The sequence below is a fragment of the Poecilia formosa genome, unplaced genomic scaffold (assembly GCF_000485575.1).
Source record: "Poecilia formosa unplaced genomic scaffold, Poecilia_formosa-5.1.2 Scaffold95, whole genome shotgun sequence".
Taxonomy (NCBI): Eukaryota; Metazoa; Chordata; class Actinopteri; order Cyprinodontiformes; family Poeciliidae; genus Poecilia; species Poecilia formosa.
In genome coordinates this window covers 564,307-582,589 of record NW_006800034.1, presented here as the reverse complement: position 1 = coordinate 582,589, position 18,283 = coordinate 564,307, and the positions used below count along the sequence as shown (strand labels likewise).

General features: G+C 38.3%; 2 protein-coding genes across 2 annotated transcripts; both read left to right on the top strand.

Moving 5' to 3' along the window:
* The first annotated feature begins 2,331 nt into the window (after positions 1–2,331).
* Positions 2,332–7,972, top strand: rgrb (retinal G protein coupled receptor b). The gene is made up of 7 exons (XM_007558260.2): positions 2,332–2,769; positions 4,439–4,595; positions 5,260–5,381; positions 6,260–6,413; positions 6,539–6,656; positions 7,149–7,262; positions 7,532–7,972. The coding sequence occupies exons 1-7, from the start codon at positions 2,694–2,696 to the stop codon at positions 7,670–7,672; spliced, it is 882 nt and encodes a 293-aa protein (XP_007558322.1). The 5' UTR covers positions 2,332–2,693; the 3' UTR covers positions 7,673–7,972.
* A 7,118-nt stretch (positions 7,973–15,090) lies between these two features.
* Positions 15,091–18,137, top strand: LOC103142276 (probable vesicular acetylcholine transporter-A). Its single transcript, XM_007558259.2, has one exon. The coding sequence runs from the start codon at positions 15,821–15,823 to the stop codon at positions 17,375–17,377; it is 1,557 nt and encodes a 518-aa protein (XP_007558321.1). The 5' UTR covers positions 15,091–15,820; the 3' UTR covers positions 17,378–18,137.
* The last annotated feature ends 146 nt before the right edge of the window (positions 18,138–18,283 follow it).

Sequence of the window (18,283 nt, the reverse complement as noted above, 5' to 3'; positions counted from 1 at the left end):
ACTACTTTCATTTCAGCGATTTACCTCTGTTGCAACAGTTGAACCTTTGTTTCATTGCAAAGCTAAAAGATTATCTTGCAGTTATTAACTATTTGCCAAGAGACTAATGTTCAAATGCAACAAAAGTGCAAATACACCACTGGCAGGTATTTGGGTCAGGCAGGGCAATAAGTTTAGCTCATATAGTTTATTTTTTATTTTTTTGTAGAAATATTTAAACTAAATAATGTTTCTTTGTGGATTTTTTAATTTTATTTTATTTTTTGCAACTCACAGACATTTCCATTTTGGACTACATTCTTTCAAATATCAAAATCGTTAGGAAATTCATTGCCCTCTGATTTTATTAAACTTTTCATCAAAAGGTTTTAACTTGGCTCATTTTACAGAAGTCCACTACAATCATTCTCTGTAAGGCTGGCTCAGACCAGCTCCGCTTTCATCACCCTTAGCTGTAGTAGCTTAAAAGATTGTGTTATTGAATCTTGCGTGTTGTGAAATTTGTCACAGAGTTGCTTTATGTTCCAGCATGACCTCACACTACAGCTTTAGGTATCGGGCCTCTTGTTTGGGTTAGCGATAGCGCAGAGATAACTTTCTGCATCGAATGCTCCACATGAAATCCCAGCTTGTTTCTGTCGTCGGAACGGCAGATGCAGACAAGCTTCGATGTTGTGGCTCTCCTCTGTCTGGGACCTGGAGTTGTACACAATATGGGAGGATTCAGAAAAATTGGATTTTATAAGCCCATTGGGACACATTGTTGCTGCATGGTTAATGAGTTTGTGGTAATCTGGTCACAGATTAGTGGAGCCATCAGACTCAGTCCAAATGTTGCATTTTAAAAGGTTGAGGTTGCTTTGGGTGAGTGTCACAATTTTCTGCTGTCCTGATTTTTTTTTAGGGGCTATTTTGGTCAACAGATAAGCATTTAAATAAATGAGTTCCTGATGTTTTCAGTGACCTTTCACATTAAATGCAGCATGTGAAGTAAACAGGATCCATATTAGTAAAAGGTCAACATGTGAAGTGTTCTGCTTTTTACAACCCTGAAAGTTGCATCAGGTGGTAGCCACAAACATTCAAACATTAAAAAAGCTATTCAGATTTTTTAAATAATAAACTAACACAAATTAGCATTTGAGGTGAATTCAAGTCAAAAAGTTGATCATGTATTCCCTTACAAAGTTCTGGAGGAGAACCAGTTACAGGCTGCAAAACAATTAAGACTGAGTATAGGGTTACGCTTTAGCAAAACCAGACTGATTTACTATTGGACTTTGATTTAACCATGTAGAACATAACTGCCTAGTCAAAGTACAGATCCAAATCCAGAATGTCTGTGTCAAGATTAAAACACTGATTTTCACAATAAATTGAGTTAGGTGTTTTGCTAAGAAGAATGAGCAAAGCATCTTCTCTAAAGCTTGTAGAGACAGATCTCAAAAGAGTTGCAGATGTAATTATAGTGAAAGATGAGCACTAACATGTAAAGCTGGTTAATTATGTGCACACATTTCAGATTTTGAGTTTGAAAGATTTTAAAACCATCTTGTTTTTCTTCTCATTCAAAACAATGGACAACTTTGTTTTTGATACAACATAAAAAATAAGAAACGTTTCACATTCGTGAATACTTTTGCAAGGCATATTACACTTTTCCTACACATTGCCAACATTACAACTTGCAATTAAATAAATATGTCAGAGTATCTATATTCTTGTTAGATACTCTTTGGCTTTTTTTTTTTAAATTAGGATCAGGGACACCTTTTAAACAGTTCCTATTCCAATTAACACCTACAGCTGCTGCCAACTAAACTAGAGATTACAAGAAGACAAAAGTGAGAAACTGGTTTGATTTCTGAAGAGTAAATCAAAAGAAAAGAGCACAAATATGATCTTAACAGCAATTTTTCAACAAGAAATGAAATGTTAGAGCTGAAAAGATAAACAGGAAGCTTTGAAACAACACAGTAAATGAGATAAAACATAGTCTAAAATTAGAAAAAAAAGAATTAAAAAGTATTTTCATTTATAGTGTGTTTATTTCTGAGTGTTGTATTTAGATCTTCTCAAAAGAAATTACAGTAAAAGATACATAAACTGTATAGTCTGAGAAAAGACCAAAAAAAATAAATAAATCCCACCAATTTCTCTGTCATCTTTTGTGTTTTGCAATGTAGATGAGTACGGCTGTTTTCAATAAAAATGCTCACTATTCCCATTATAAACCATTTGAATTATGAGGAAAGACTGTGAGATTGAGTCCAAATCGCTGCTTAAGGACAACATTTCCCATGCTCCCATTGTTTCCTTATCACACACTCGAAGTTGAAGTAGGTACAGGAAAGGCTATAGTTTCTGTCCACCAGCATAGGTTACACCCATTAGACATTTCTCAGCCTTCAGATCAAATATTTATTCAGAAAAGACCCTGAGATTGTTTTCTTTCCTTTTTTATGCGATCAGTAAAATTGCGAGTTTGCTAAAAGTTTGCTCGTTAGGACATTCCTCCGAGGATTGCAAAAGTGGACGGGGGGTGAGGGGAGTTTAACCCAGATTAGTGTCTTTATGCTTTTTCACGTGAAAGAGCCTTTATAAAAAAGGCGACATCTTGAAGGAAACGGTGCTTTGATTGTTGCTGTTTGAAGGAAAAGAACTGAGTTTGCAGCTAAGTTTACTTTCCAAACATGGGAGCTTATACACTACCGGAGGGATTCTCGGACTTTGACATGTTTGCATTCGGCTCTGCGCTTCTTGTTGGGGGTAAGTTTGCAGATCAGGATGGGATGTTTGTGCAAGATTTAAAGAGACAGGCACCTAAAAAAACACAAAAAAAACACACAAAAGTTGAGCATTTCAATTACAATGGTTGAAAGGTGCCGTTTTGTGTGGTCAGGAAGTCTGATGTCTCGATCCCCTTGCAATAAATAAACTTCATTTTTAAAAAGAAGATAGTAAAACAGGTTTAAGTTGTGAATGTGCGTCAGCTGTAGAGGTTCTACCTTGGACAAACCCCTCCTCTCCACAGTTTTTATGCTTCAGAGAGTGTTCTTTTTTCCACAAATACAACACATTTCTTATAAAACCCAAACTATATTATAAAGAATCAACATTTTGTGCAGATTAACAAAGTTAAAGCTAGCTTGATTGTACGTTTTTTATGTCCCGTCTCCTCAAACGTGTTCAAGTACCTATGTAAAATACCAACTGATTTGATGTGCTGGCTCATCCCTGTAAGGATCTGATGCCATCAGAAGCTGGCTGTAATTTATAGTTTCACAATTGAAACTATAAATTGTATTGCTACAATTGGAAATTGGAATGCAATGTTTATGTTTCAAATTTTAAATGCTGAAATGAATCCTGTTGCACAGTAACAACGGATTACAAAGTCAATCAACATCAAATCTAACAAGTAAAATTGCAAATATTTTATATGTATGACATAAGGTTGTATTTTAATGCTTGTTGTTTTGATCTGTTAAACTTTTTTTCAGTTTTGTCGACTTACCAAATTTTGCTTCTGTTTTCTTCCTTATACTCAATCAATTGTTCACATGTCCCATGCAGACTGAAAAATCTATTTTTTATTTATTTATCATATTCACTGAATGCATTTAAAAGTAAGCATTCTTGCTATTTTAGCCATAAACTCATCAATCAATAGTATGGTTTTTGATCAACTTTGTTTTGGATTTTAAAATAATCAGAAAAAAAAAAAGTTAGGGAAATGAAATGCACTTTGAGGCAAATGTTGAAATGGTTGCTGAGTTAAAACTGAATGCCTAAACACTTTCATATTGCATTATTGAACATTTTTAATGTAATGCCCTGCCCATTCAAGGTAGGTGGAAACGTTTTAAAACTGTTTCCACGTTCAAGTTTTTAAAACATGTGATCATTGTATCATAGCATACCATTGGCACAGTGACCATTGTTGTATAAGGCTCTTGAAAAGATCAGAAACAGCTGTTGGTAAAATCTGGTATGCTTGTGAAAACTACAATACTGTAGAGATATTATCATTATCAATAACCTTTATGTCCCTAGGAAAATCCCTCTTAGATTTAAAATCCCTTTTCCAAGAACTCCTGGCCAAGACTGCCAAGAGCATGGTCTACAGAAGATTAAGAGCAAAAAAAAAAAAAAGTAATTAATTAATCAATTAAATTTTTCCTTCTCAAAACCAGCATGAACAGTCATTAAAAACATTTGGTGACAACAGAACCTTTAGGTTCACGTATTCCAAGAAAATGGAGCAAGAAAACTGAAAAGATTTATTTCCAAGTTCCAATATAAAGACTATTTCTGTCCTCTGCGGTTGACCACGATCGCACGATTTTATTTTTCTTAAACCTCTCAAAGAATTTATGGAAAGATTGGGATGATGATTGATGATGTGTGGAACGCTCTGACTTGTTTTCTCCCGCAGCGGTGCTGGGATTCTTCCTCAACGCCGTCAGCATCCTGGCCTTCCTCCGAGTGAAGCAGATGCGAACTCCCAGTAACTTCCTGGTGTTCAACCTGGCCTTGGCCGACATCAGTCTGAATGTAAACGGTCTCACGGCTGCTTATGCCAGCTACCTCAGGTAGCAACCCAATGTGGAAAACTTATATTGCTAAGACTTTTCTTCAAAAGTAAGGGTACTTTGGTTCTTTACAGAATCTGCTAACATTTGAATGCAGGAGCTTATTCTGCTCAAAACAAGTCAGCTTCTGTCTTTTATAATCCAGTCTACAATCCACTTTGCTTGGACTCAAGGTTTTGCAAGCAAATCTGCAGGGTTTTAGAAACTGCACAGGGAACCTTAACACTTCAATAACATGGATACATTTTTTTTTTTAAATCTCAACAAGCTTTATTCAGAATGTTTCGTAATCTTAATTTTACTGCAGCACCTATTTATAATTCAAACATGTCAAATTACATACCTTTTTCGCCATTGAGGGGTTTCCTTTTCTCGCTCACGCCCAACTTTAACATGGAGTTACTTTATCTTCTTACAACAGTGCAAGAGTTGCCCCACTTGCAGTCAAATCTTTATTTCTTTTAAGTTCATACAATTTAATTCATTCAAAATAAATCCCAAAGTTTTATGACGCGTGTGACGTAATGCAGCCTTTGTTTTGTGGATCACCAGTGAGGGAGATTTGAACCGATGTTTTAATCTGTTGAGAAATCCTTGTTCTGTTCTGCGTAACAAAATTATACAGTTAAAGGAACTGTGATTCATGTTTCCTCATGCTTTATAGGTACTGGCCGTTTGGTCAAGATGGTTGTAATTTTCACGCTTTCCAGGGGATGATATCAGTCCTGGCTTCTATCAGCTTCATGGCTGCGATCGCGTGGGACAGATATCACCAGTACTGCACCAGTAAGTGGGAAAAAAAAAAAAATCCATTAAAGTACAAGAAGGAGATTTCAAGTTGGATTCCCCTCTCCATTTGATAGAGACTTATGTTTTCCTTGAAACCCTGGTTTCTGCACCCATATATTTCCTGATTTGTAAACCTGAGATTAAAAGGTTTCAATGGTGTCTCTGCTAAAGGTTCGTAGATACAGTTCCACCCCGTTAGTTCATATCTTTAAGATTTGGTACAAACTCAATTCCAGTCCTTAATATCTTGCCGAAGAATGATCACGATTTTCTAGGCATTAGACTCTGAAGGAATTCATGATATTTAAGGTGTGTTTGTGCTATTTGGCTTCAGTCCCTCCTGGATAATAACGATCATTCTACTGTAGAACGCCACTCGCATTTTAATGTGTCCAGCATGAGTTGCTGCAGTGATTGATTGTAAAGTGACTGTGTAGGTTCTTGACCTACAAAAGGGCGCCGTGTAAATAAAGTTTACGTACATTGCTTACTGAATTAGTTTTGTGCCAGATTGATCCTGGAGTTACCTCACTAAGCCACTAATCCTGCTTTATAGTGCAGGCCTTAGTACAAACCTAAAGATTAGGATGTCAGATGATAAAATAAGAAAAAAGTCTCAAGCACAGACCTTGGAAGTGAGTGTTTTGTTAGATGATTTCACCCTTAGTTAAGGCATCAATCAACGATTTATGTGTAATCCACAGATAAATTTATTTAATTAGTAAAACTAAATGGCGAAAAATTGTGTTCTTGCATTTAACTTGACTAGAGAAATAATTTATATTCACTGCAGTAAGAAAAAAAGTAAAACAGTTTCATTTCATTTGTGTTATAATCAAGCATCTTGCCTGCATCCAATCTGACTGCCGTTGCAGGACAGAAGCTCTTCTGGAGCACGACATTGACGATGAGCAGCATCATCTGGATCCTGTCCATCTTCTGGGCCGCCGTTCCGCTCATGGGATGGGGCGTCTATGACTTTGAGCCAATGAGGACGTGCTGCACGCTTGACTACACTAGAGGAGACAGGTAGAGTTATGTAAAATTACAGAATACACTGAGACTAAATGCTCTGGTCAACAGAATTAATTATTCTATATGAATTCCCTTTATTTTAAGCCATAAACCTTTTTTTTTTTTTTTCATTCTGACAGGGACTACATTACCTACATGCTTACTTTGACGGTGCTCTACCTGACTTTCCCAGCTGTCACCATATCTTCTTGTTATGATTCCATCTACAAACACTTCAAGAAGATTCATCATCACAGGGTAAATATGCTGAAATGTCCCTTTAGGCGCAGCATTGAGTTCTGGCAGAGACAAATATAGGTGGAAGAAAGTTGCTGTATATTTATAGTTGCTGATTAAAGAAGTAAATCACAAAATTTTGCATCTGAAAGGAGCATGTAAGCCTTGAAAGGAAATTCCAATGGGGGATATTTGTGAAATGATCTCAACTTGAATACTGTAAGGGTTTTTGATCACATTTCATCCAGTGATATACAGGGAAGCTGAACTTTTTATGTGTTTGCATTTAACTTGACAGCTGTTAACTGTTCGCTTCAATCATGCATTAAACTTAAAACTGTCTTATTTGGCTCTGACATAAAGAATGATTCCTATGGTTACCTAGGCATGCCTCCAGGCAGATTTTTTTTGTGTATAATTTCTGTTTCACAAGCTATTTCTCTGCTTCCAAGTTTACTTAAATCACATCACGCTGAATTAAGCAGCATGTAACACTGTCCACTTATTTTTCAGTTTAACACCAGTTTGCCTTTGAGAGTATTGCTTTCCTGTTGGGGCCCTTATGTCCTCATGTGCATCTACGCCTGCTTTGAGAACGTGAAACTTGTCTCTCCAAAACTGCGAATGGTAAGTTTTTATATCAAAGTATGCTGCTTCTGTATCCAGGACTCCTACAGTTTCAATTTCATAATTCCAGATTCAAATTTTAATTTTAAATTGTCTTTATTGTTTGTTATCTATGTAAGTACTCCATTTACTTTTTCCCTGCTGGATCTTGAGAATATTCATAGAAAATTCCACAATTTTCCAGACTAAGAGTCCTGTGTATCAGCAATGACTTTTTTTGTCCCTCTAAATACTTACAAAATTGTTGTCATTTTTTATTTTTTTTGCAGTTGCTTCCAGTTATTGCAAAAACAAATCCCATCTTCAACGCTCTTCTCTACTCATTTGGAAATGAGTTCTACAGAGGAGGCGTTTGGAACTTCCTGACTGGACAGAAGATTGTTGAGCCAGACGTTAAGAAGTCCAAATAAATAAGACCAATTAACATGTTTCTCAAATCATATAAAACTGTAATTCGCTCTTATGATAGGCTCCTTATACTAACATACTTAGATGGGTGATGGCTGCACACTTGCTCTTCTCTCCCTTAATTAGACAGTAGTGAACCCTCTGGACAGTCTTTCTTTTTGAACCCGTCTCATGCTGGATTTGTGAAACTTAAACATTTTTCTTCACCAAACAACTTCAGATGTTTTCATTGACATTCTACTCAGTAAATGTATGCTGCTGCTGCTGCTTGTGTGCTTTGTTTTAAAGCTGTTGAACCTGCTTATGCAACGTCTCTTTAATGAGAGGAAGCAGTTACTGTGTTAAGACTATCATATGCTTAGTCTAATCATTTTTTACACGTAGAGTCTGATTATTGGAGGAATAAAGAGGTTATTTTAGAGGTTATTTTACTCTAGATTATGGGAAAGATTTTTTTTTTTTCTTTCAAACAGACTTTAAACTGTGTAAATAGAGCCTTTCAACTCAGTAGGAGCTGAGTGGAAAGGCAAATAATGGGGGGAGTAATGACCTGTAACAACTAAAACAAAAATCAAACTAAGTTCTTTAAAAGATTACAATACCAAGAAAACGGTTGACGGATTTAACTTGAGTTACAGTTGTTGTTGTTGTTTTTACATCCATGGCATTATTGGTCATTGATGTCATTGTCTGTCAGCAGTTAAATATACTCACTCCATAAATAACCTGCAATGAGGCAAGTCTTAGTTACACTAACCCCGGCGTTCTGACCTTTAGGTTGGCTGTCGGCAGAAACAATCCTCTCAGTCAGTGGTTCAGTCTTTTGGAGGACAAGTTGTCTGATGAGCAGCACTAATGCAGCCTTTAAAGTTCAGCATAAGGAAAGTGTCGACAGTTAACTGACATCCTTTATTTCAAAGTTAAAGTTGCAGCTCTTTGATGTATTTATTTGGGATTTGAAGTTCATAGACTAGCACCATGTAGGACATAAATGTGAAGTTACGCTTTAGAGTATGCTCAATGACAGCAACAGTATTTTTATATATATATTTTTTATGCATTCAAACACTAAAGGCAACACTTTCACAAACACGTTATGTAGAACTGAGTGTTTAGCTGACTTGGTTAAATACAAACTGTCGGAAATGCAATTAGTTTATTGGTGATCCTATCATGGCGGCACTGATAAACCAGCAGCATCAGTGGGTTTTGAGGTTGGTGAGCTGTGGTCTGTTGTGTTTCAGGTCCAAACCCTCAAAAATCAGCATCAAGTCAAAATCTCAACAGTTCAAACCCATAAATCCAAAAACGGCTGCCAGGTGCACAAAAGTTGCTGCAAGTGAAAAATGTTTATATTTCTGGTGATATGCAAATCATTAAATCAGGGATATGCAACTTCAGGTCAAGAAAATGATACTACAGTGCACATGTAGAAGAGATATTCTCACTTTTTGGGTGGCGTTGTGGCATTCCACTCATTTTCTAGGAGCTTAGACGTTTAATTTGAGTGTGACGTCATGCCCAGGTCCACTTTTAGACATTTAAGAGCCTAAAAGTGGCTCTGAAATGTCAATTTTTAGACACTCCACTTGGAATTCTAACTTCTGGGTCCATTTAGGGTTTTTTTTGATCCCCTAAAAGTCAGAGTTTCCAACAACGAAGTGCAAGGTGGTGCCTAATTCCTGTAGATTTTGACAGCTCCTCGTCATTTCAACAAATCGTGCATTTGCCACCTTACTTCTGCATTTTTATTTTTATTTTTATTTTTTTTTTTGCAAATGCAGAAGTAGGATTTCTGTCTGCACTGCTATTTACCAAATTTGTACCTGGCAGGGTGAACCTATTAAACACTTGTAAGCATGACTGATTTTTATTTTTATTTTTTGGAGTTGAGGAACTTCAGCAAAGCTTTTTCTTTGAAGAAAAGAGACTGAACTTGTTAGATAATGAATGCCCTAATGAGACGCTGACTCAGGAAAACTGCTTACAGACGTCTCCGCATCGGATAAACACAAACAAGCCACTCGTTGGTATGTAACACATACTCTGAGGAAAAAGATTCTTCCTTAAACTGCAGGTGCCATCTCATTTACCTGGGTTGTTGAAGGATTTCCCAGAAGACTGAAGAATCCAACGGATTAGCGCCCAATTCCTGGTAAAAGCGGTCCAATTGGCTAATCTCTGATCAGAAATAAGAGGGTGTGTGGAGTCGTGATCTAATTTGGTCAAAGCCTTGGAAAGAAAAAGTGGCCACACACTCACAGGAGAAAAGCAAAGCTACTTGCTGCAAACAGATTAAACCTTGTTAAGCTACCAACACATTCTGCTTCAAATTGGGCTTCAACATTTCAGTAGAGTAGGAATACAGACTGATACAGGCCAAAATACGACTGTCAGTGAATGTTGCTTAATTAGCATTAGGGATCACATTAACATTTTGCCACCTTAAAGCTTTAAACTTAAGTGGATTTTAATTGGATTTCGTTCAACAGACCCGACACAAAGACGTGCGTAATTGTCTCAGAAAGTGGGAGAAAAATGTCACGATATTATAATGTGTCCAGTTATGCAAAGCTGGCAGACATGTCCGATCGGCCTTGGAGATGGATCCAGATCCAGAAACACTGGACACAGCAAATCCTTGATACACCAGGGCTGGACACAAACGGACACCGCAAGTATTATAAAAAAAAAAATGTTGCAAACCACATGATGCTGAACAGGTTTTAGTATAGAAAAGCAAAACTTTGCAGGAACTTTACACAAAATTGGATTAAAACAGTAATGCAAGATGCAAGTAATGATATAAAAAAAAACACTCTGTGGCAAGTTAATTAGACTTGGTCTTAATTGGATTGGACAAAAACCAGCGCACACACCTCAGCTGCTGGCAGTTTGGAGTATCCAGCATGGAGAAGTCATGAGACTCATCAACTAATCAGATGAGAACTTTGGGAGACATGCCACACCACGCAGCAAAAAAAAGAAAGAAACCATGGATTCTGCCTTTTTATTTCAAACGTTTAAAATCAACACAATTCAAGGAGGCAACCAAACTTTCATTTTAGGCAAAAACACTCTCCTGGCTAGAGTTTGTGCAGTCAAAGTTTCCAGCACATACTTGTTCTAAGAAATACCGATATGATATTTATACATTTATTAACTATGAGAAATATTCACTCACACTGACTTTTTTTTTTACAACTTAAGTGTCATAATACCACTGATGCACTGGAACTTAGAAATATCATTGATGTGTGGTAAGAGGTTGTTTTTGCTTTTTTTAAAAACGTCTGCAGGTTCAATGTGTGTGAGAAGCGATATTTGGGTTGTTTGTGGTACGTCAACAAATAATGCCAGGACCTTTAAAGCAACAACTCATGGCAGTGAGAAACTTCTGCTTTTTGTAACATCCTACAGCAGCTTGCTGTGTTATAATTCAAACGCCATTATAAATGTTCATTGAAACTTTAATGGCAGATCTGACTTTGGGATGAGGGGGTTAATTGCTTATTTTGCCTCTAAAATCACCACCGTTTTGTTGAATGCTGCAGTTTATAATCCTCGCATGGAAGGGTTAGAAAAACTTTATTTATTTATTTATTTTTTGTAAATTTTGAAACTCACAGCACATACAAGTCTTCAGTCGGTATCACAAGCATGATTACTCCTGTGGAAGCTACTTAGAGAAGAAACAAAGGTCACTGTAAATCCTTTCAACATTACACACAACATGTTACAGGTCAGATTATATCACAGCCTAGAAAGAGACGTAATAAAAAAAAGTATTGTCTAAATCTCAGTTGTGTGTTATGTAATTCTGTGTGGAGTTTTTCTTTAGCTCTTAAGAGATGGACTGAAAATGCGATTTTAACTCCTCACAGCAGATTAATTTAAAGATGTCATACATACCATGAGGATTTTTGTATGACATATCTTTTAGGGGATTAGACTCCATTTGCATAAAAGAAGATGGATCTTTCCTTTTTTGCATGATACACTTCTTATGCACAATGTCCACACATTAAGATTACAACACATCATCAGTAACTCAGGAGGATTATTCTGACACTTGTCTATTTGATTTTGACAATTTAAAATAACGAGTCAGCAGAGATTATCCATACAGTCACATCTCTGCAAAGCCTTTCATCTGACAGATGTATTAAAAAAAAAATAAAAAAATCAAGGCATAGCTGCAGTATAGGATTTTAATATAAACGCATGAAAATGAAGGGAAAAAAAGGTATTTATGTAATGGCTGCTGCAGTGCCAAGCCTCTGTCATTAGTAAAATTGGGCAGTTATTTCCAGCGGCGTACTAATCCTCCAGTTGGTGTATTCATGCTGCCTTTTCTACTTCAGATAATCCACTGAATACTGAGAGCAGCAGTCAATATAATCCACTGTTTTAAAAGTCCTACAACGTCCCACAGAGAAATCATGACAGTAAAAGACACACAGCTACAGGAAGTTTTGTTTTTTTTTCTTATTATTATTATCTTTATTAACCACATTGTCAGCAAAACTCAGCATTCTTTTTGCTATTTTTATGTCTTGAAAACAATTGCTCCACAAAAATCCCCTCCAAACCCGAAAAACAAAACAAAAACAACAAAACAACAACAAAAAAAAAAAAAAACAGCTGCCATGTGCATTTCAGTATTAGCACCAAAATAAGAGAAAACTTTATTTTATAGTTTCCTTATTTACATATCAGCATCTTATTAAAATAATGGCCTAGGTCATTTTTTACCTACAGGGATTTTTTTCCCCCTGCCTAAATCATGTTTTGGTGAAAAGGGGGTGACGACTTTTGAAAATAAATCACTTTTTGCACACACAAAAAAAAGACTTCTATGTCATTATTTTAGGAAGGCGACTATTTTGTTGCAGAAATTGAAATACTATTGTTGTAAAGTTCTCGCATTACCGCCTCAGGGCCAGCAGTCACACACTGTGTGCTGCCAACTGAAAGGCATTTCCGCTATGAGCAAGTCTCTGCTGCCCTCTTCTGGGAAGATTTAGACAATTTTCGATCCTGAACAAAATGTGAAACCGAGGGAAATTACAACAAGTTGTAACGGTTCCACGATCTCATTTTAGAAGCAGAAGAGGTAGGTCCTTCAGAGCTGTGGCTTCTAAATAGTGAAACGAGTTACCTTCTTCTCTGAACTTTCTTGACTCTGTTCATTCGTTTAAGACAAAGCAGAGAAATCCCCGGTTGTTCAGATTGACTTATCTAGCTTTATGCTGGTTAAAAGTATGTATGCTATTTTTATTCTCCTTAACGTTTTGATTTTCCGGCGTGTTTTATAGTTGTGCTACTGTGAAGCAACATGTGGTTTTATCCAGTGGAAGGTATATAAATAAAGTTTAACTCACCTTACAAAGGTAAAGGCAATACATAGTGAAAGGTAATATCCATTTTTCTGTGTGTACCTGTTGATAATCACCACCAGGTGGCAGTATTATCTACATAAATACCGAGCTGAACTTCATGCTAGAATTTCCGATCCTACCTTTGAGGTACACTTCATTCCCGCCAATGTATCAGGTGTTATTTTGGAGACGCCTGGTTGTGAGAAATGAATTACACCTAGAGTGTATCATTAATTCAACAGAACCCAAATGTTGTCTTCACAGACTAAATCATGTGGGTTAAAGGAATAAGATGCTAACCAAGCATTGCCGTGTGCCCACCTGACCTTGCAAAAACTTAACTTGTTCTTCAGAATTATTAATCTTTTATTTGAATATATAGACTGTGGTTGACTTGATTTTGTTGTCTGGTGGAGCTGTCCAGAGCCTCGGGGTTCTGCATACGAAGCAAAGGTGGCTTCTTATGTTACTTAGTCTTCTTTGAGATCAGCAGTTTAAACTATGTTCATTTGTATATTTTGGTTTGGAATATTGATTTCAATATTGAGGTATACTCATGCAAATAACGCTGCTACCAGTATTTGTCACCAGGGTTGGTGTTTTCTGGGTTATGCTCAGTACAGTTTCTCTCCACACATAGTGTTTTGCATTGCATGCTAATAAAAGTATCGGTTTTGGTCTTCTCTGACCACAACACCTAAGTGACCTGTGCCAAGCTGTTTTGTTTTTTGTTTGTTATTTCTACAAAGCCTTTGTTCTTTCCACGTGTCGTGGAACAGATTATCTGCCCTTAACGGTGGATTTCTGCAGCTCCTCCAGAGCTGACATGGGCTGCTTGGCTATTTCTTTGATTAATGTCGGATCGATGTCTTATCAATTTCTGAACAATATCACCAAAACATTATTAGTTAAAAGGGAAGATTTAGAACTAGATTATCCATGTGTCTTTACATGATGACAAGTATGTTTTTTTTTTTTGTTTGTTGTTGTTTTTTTTTTATCTAAAAGTGTGTGTATTCCTTATGCAAAAAAAATAAAAAAATCTGGGGTATTCTGCATACCAAATGTGTAAAGTGTTCTGAAAAAATAGGAGTTTGATTTTAAACTGCACTTAAGAAGCTGTAACACAGTGTAATATTTGATTTGAAATCTTATTATCTTGATCACTATTTTATTGACATTTCACAAACATATGGTATTTGTTTTTCTGTTCTTGCTAAGATAAAATGACAAGTATGGTGGATTTCTGCCACTTGAATGAAAGAAACACGAGCACGTGGTGTTTGATAATTATGTTTTCATAATAGTTAAACAATCATGAGACTGAATCTCCTATTTGTGGCTTTGACACTCAAAGTCATGACACTGGACATGATCATTATTATTTTGGAAGTGAAAATTACAATTTACCACCTAAGATGTAGGACTTAATGTCACAATTTTGAGAGTTAAAGTCATAATCTGTATGTTATATCTCACATCACTTCACTTAAAAGTCAAAATTAAGTTTTAGAGTATCATCGTTGGAAATTGAAATGTCTAGTTATTCTCTATTATTGGTTTTCAGTGGTGTATTTATGTGTTCCAAGTCATATTTGTGACATTCAAACTTATCATTTTTACTTTAGATTTCATGTCATTGACTCTGAAAATGCTAATAATATTCTATGATTCATAAATGTAACTATTAATCTCATAATTATTTATTTGAAAATCAAACTTCTGAATTAATGACAATCAATCTTGCCGTTTTGACTCTGAATGTTACACAAGCATGATATTCAGTCATAATTCTAACTTTAAATCTGGGATCTGTTACTTTGACAGTCAAAAACATCCGTTTGATGCTCAAAATTACAATTTTACACCTTAGAATTATGAACTTGAAAATGAAAATCGCAACTGAAGTTAGAAATAATGACTATGAAACTCAAGATTAAATCTCAAATTAAGATCTTTAATCTCACAATTATCACTTATGACACTTGTGGCCAGTTTATGTATTTTGGGTGCCGGAAACAGAAGCAAAAAAGTCTGGGGGGTGTGTGGAGGGGGGTTGCCCCTGTCTTTGCTCTTCTGGTCATCACTTGCTCTCATTGGCTGGAGTGATTGTAGAATTACCATAAAGGAGGCAAGTGGCGAAAGGACCCACTCGGTGGCAAGCCGGTGGTGCGTCACAATTCCTTAAGAAAAAAAACACACACAAAAAAAAACGGGTGGAGATAGAGGTGGGAGAAAAAAGAGGACTAAAATAGCGCAGAACCTGCGGGTCAATGTCCACCAATGGCCACCAAGTCATTTGTGGTCTCAGAGCGGAGAGAAGAAAAGTGCCACAGGTGATGGAAGACATGAGCTGCTCTGAGCGTCGCCGTGTATGCGGGTAGAAGGTAGCGACATTAATCTCTGTATCGAAAACTTTGCCATGTGAAGAAAGCGGCTCAAAAAAAAAAGGAAAAGAAAAGAAAAACTCTGCAAAGTTGCAGAAGTTGAATCTGTTTAACCACGTCACTTCTCGGGAGATCATGAAAGTGCATCGCATGAGAACAAGTGGAGGAAGCTGAAGAAAGCCATCTCTTCACCGATGAGGCAGCCAAGTTCCCCTGCGCCTCTCCCTTTACGCACAGGCGAGGCGAGGACGGAGACCACCACATCAAGACGCTGAAAGATCGGAAGCACAACTACTTTTCCTTTCTTTCTTTCTTTTTTTTCTTTTTTTTTTTACTGAGACTCTTAACTTTTTAATAAGAGAAAGCGGGGGGAAAGCACATCATGGATGGAGAAGGAGGATCGTTCGGACTGGCAAGATCAGCCGCTGTAAAACTCTCCGAGATGGGCGAGAGGACCAAGCAGCTGGGCTCTGCGATGAGGGACCCTCACCAGCAGAAGCGGATCATATTAGTGATTGTTTGCGTGGCTCTTCTGCTGGACAATATGCTCTACATGGTCATTGTGCCAATTATCCCAGACTATCTTGCTGACCTGGAGAGCGAGCAATCAGAGCACGTCCACTTAGTGCTGCACCCCAACACTTCCTCAGCCAACAGCACAAGTCAAGACAAAAGCAACAAGGACAATTTAGACATCCAGATAGGCGTCCTTTTCGCCTCTAAAGCCATCCTGCAGCTCCTGGTCAACCCACTCTCAGGAACGTTCATAGATCGAGTCGGATACGACATCCCTCTCCTCATCGGGCTAACCGTGATGTTCGTCTCCACCTGCATTTTCGCCTTCGCGGAGAACTACGCGACGCTGTTCGTGGCCAGAAGCCTGCAGGGTCTGGGCTCTGCTTTCGCGGACACCTCCGGCTTCGCGATGATCGCTGACAAGTACACGGAGGAAGCGGAGAGGAGCCGAGCGCTCGGCATCTCCCTGGCGTTCATCTCGTTCGGGAGCCTGGTGGCGCCTCCCTTCGGAGGCGTCCTGTACGAGTTCGCCGGAAAGAGGGTCCCCTTCATCGTGCTCGCCTCTGTCTGCCTGGCTGACGGCTTTCTGCTGCTTACTGTCATCAAGCCCTTCTCCAACAGGACTCGGGAGAACATGCCAGTGGGCACCCCGATATACAGACTCATGATAGACCCCTACATCGCCGTGGTGGCCGGGGCGCTCACCGTGGCCAACATCCCGCTGGCCTTCCTGGAGCCGACTATCGCCAACTGGATGGAGACCACCATGCACTCCACTCAGTGGGAGATGGGACTCACCTGGCTGCCGGCCTTCTTCCCTCACGTCCTGGGTGTGTTCATTACTGTTAAACTGGCCGCGAAGAACCCCCACCTGCAGTGGTTCTACGGGGCTTTAGGCATGGTAATCATAGGGGCCAGCTCATGCACGGTCCCCGCATGCAAAACTTTCGGGCAGCTCATCGCCCCGCTGTGCGGCATCTGTTTCGGCATTGCGCTGGTGGACACGGCGCTGCTGCCGACACTCGCGTTCCTGGTCGACGTGCGCCACGTCTCCGTGTACGGCAGCGTTTATGCCATCGCTGATATCTCGTATTCGATCGCTTACGCCATGGGTCCGATAGTGGCCGGCCAGATCGTGCACAACCTTGGCTTCGTCCAGCTGAATCTGGGCATGGGTCTGGTCAACGTGCTTTACGCGCCGGCGCTGCTGCTGCTGCGCAACGTGTGCCAAATGAAACCGTCCTACTCGGAAAGGGATAACCTGTTAGACGAGGCTCCGCAGGGGCTTTACGACACCATCAAGATGGAGGAGGTGAGGGCTAAAAAGAAGGGCTACAGTTCGTCGGGGAATTGCTTGTCGGTGGACGAAAATGGGTTCGATCCCTTCAGAGCGCAACAGTCCTCCGGTCCAGAGTACACCTAGACATTCCCGGCAGTGAGGAGTTTGATTCTAAGGAAGAGGCAGACAGGTCCTAAACTAGTGATTTCAACTTTTATGTATGTACAATATAAAACACCCAATCAAGAAAATTATGATTGTGTGAGATGATTGCCAAAGCATCTATTTCTTTCTTTCTCTCTTTTTTCTTTTTCTCTTTATGTCTTTCTTTGTCTGTTTCTTTTTTTCATCTCTTCCTGACTTCTTGTTTTATTTCTCTTTCTTTCTTTTTCCTCATACTGTGTCAAAAAAAAGTCTACGTGGCGTTCGTCAACATGAGTTTTTGTGAGAGAACTCGTTGAATTTGTGTGTACTACTGAGTATTGTATTAAAAGAATAAAGACAATAATTAATGTGTGGGACCAACTAAACTGTAAGCAGCACATTCTCTCCCTCCTTCAGCACAAAAAAATAGAACATTATCTTCTAGTTAGTTTTGCACATCGAAAGGCCTCCGTAGATTAACGATTCTGTGAATTATTCTCCAGATGCGTTTTATTTTTCTGTGGATATTTGAAGATAAGTGTGTCATGGTAAACGGGATCTGTACATAATGTGGATATATGCACAATGTAAAATTGTTAACGCGTTTATTTATTTGTGTGTGTGTGTGTGTGTGTGGGTGTGTGTGTGTGCGTGTGCGTGTGTGTGAAGACGATGGAAACAACAATGTCCTGATGAACGAATGTGTTTATTGGGATAAGCTGTGGTTTAATAAATCTTTGTTTGGATCTGTGTTCCAACAGTGGTTTCGTTTTTATTTCATTGTAGCTCAATAAAAAACGGAAGCTTTCCCGTATAGATAGATAGATAGATAGATAGATAGATAGATAGATAGATAGATAGATAGATAGATAGATAGATAGATAGATAGATAGATAGATAGATAGA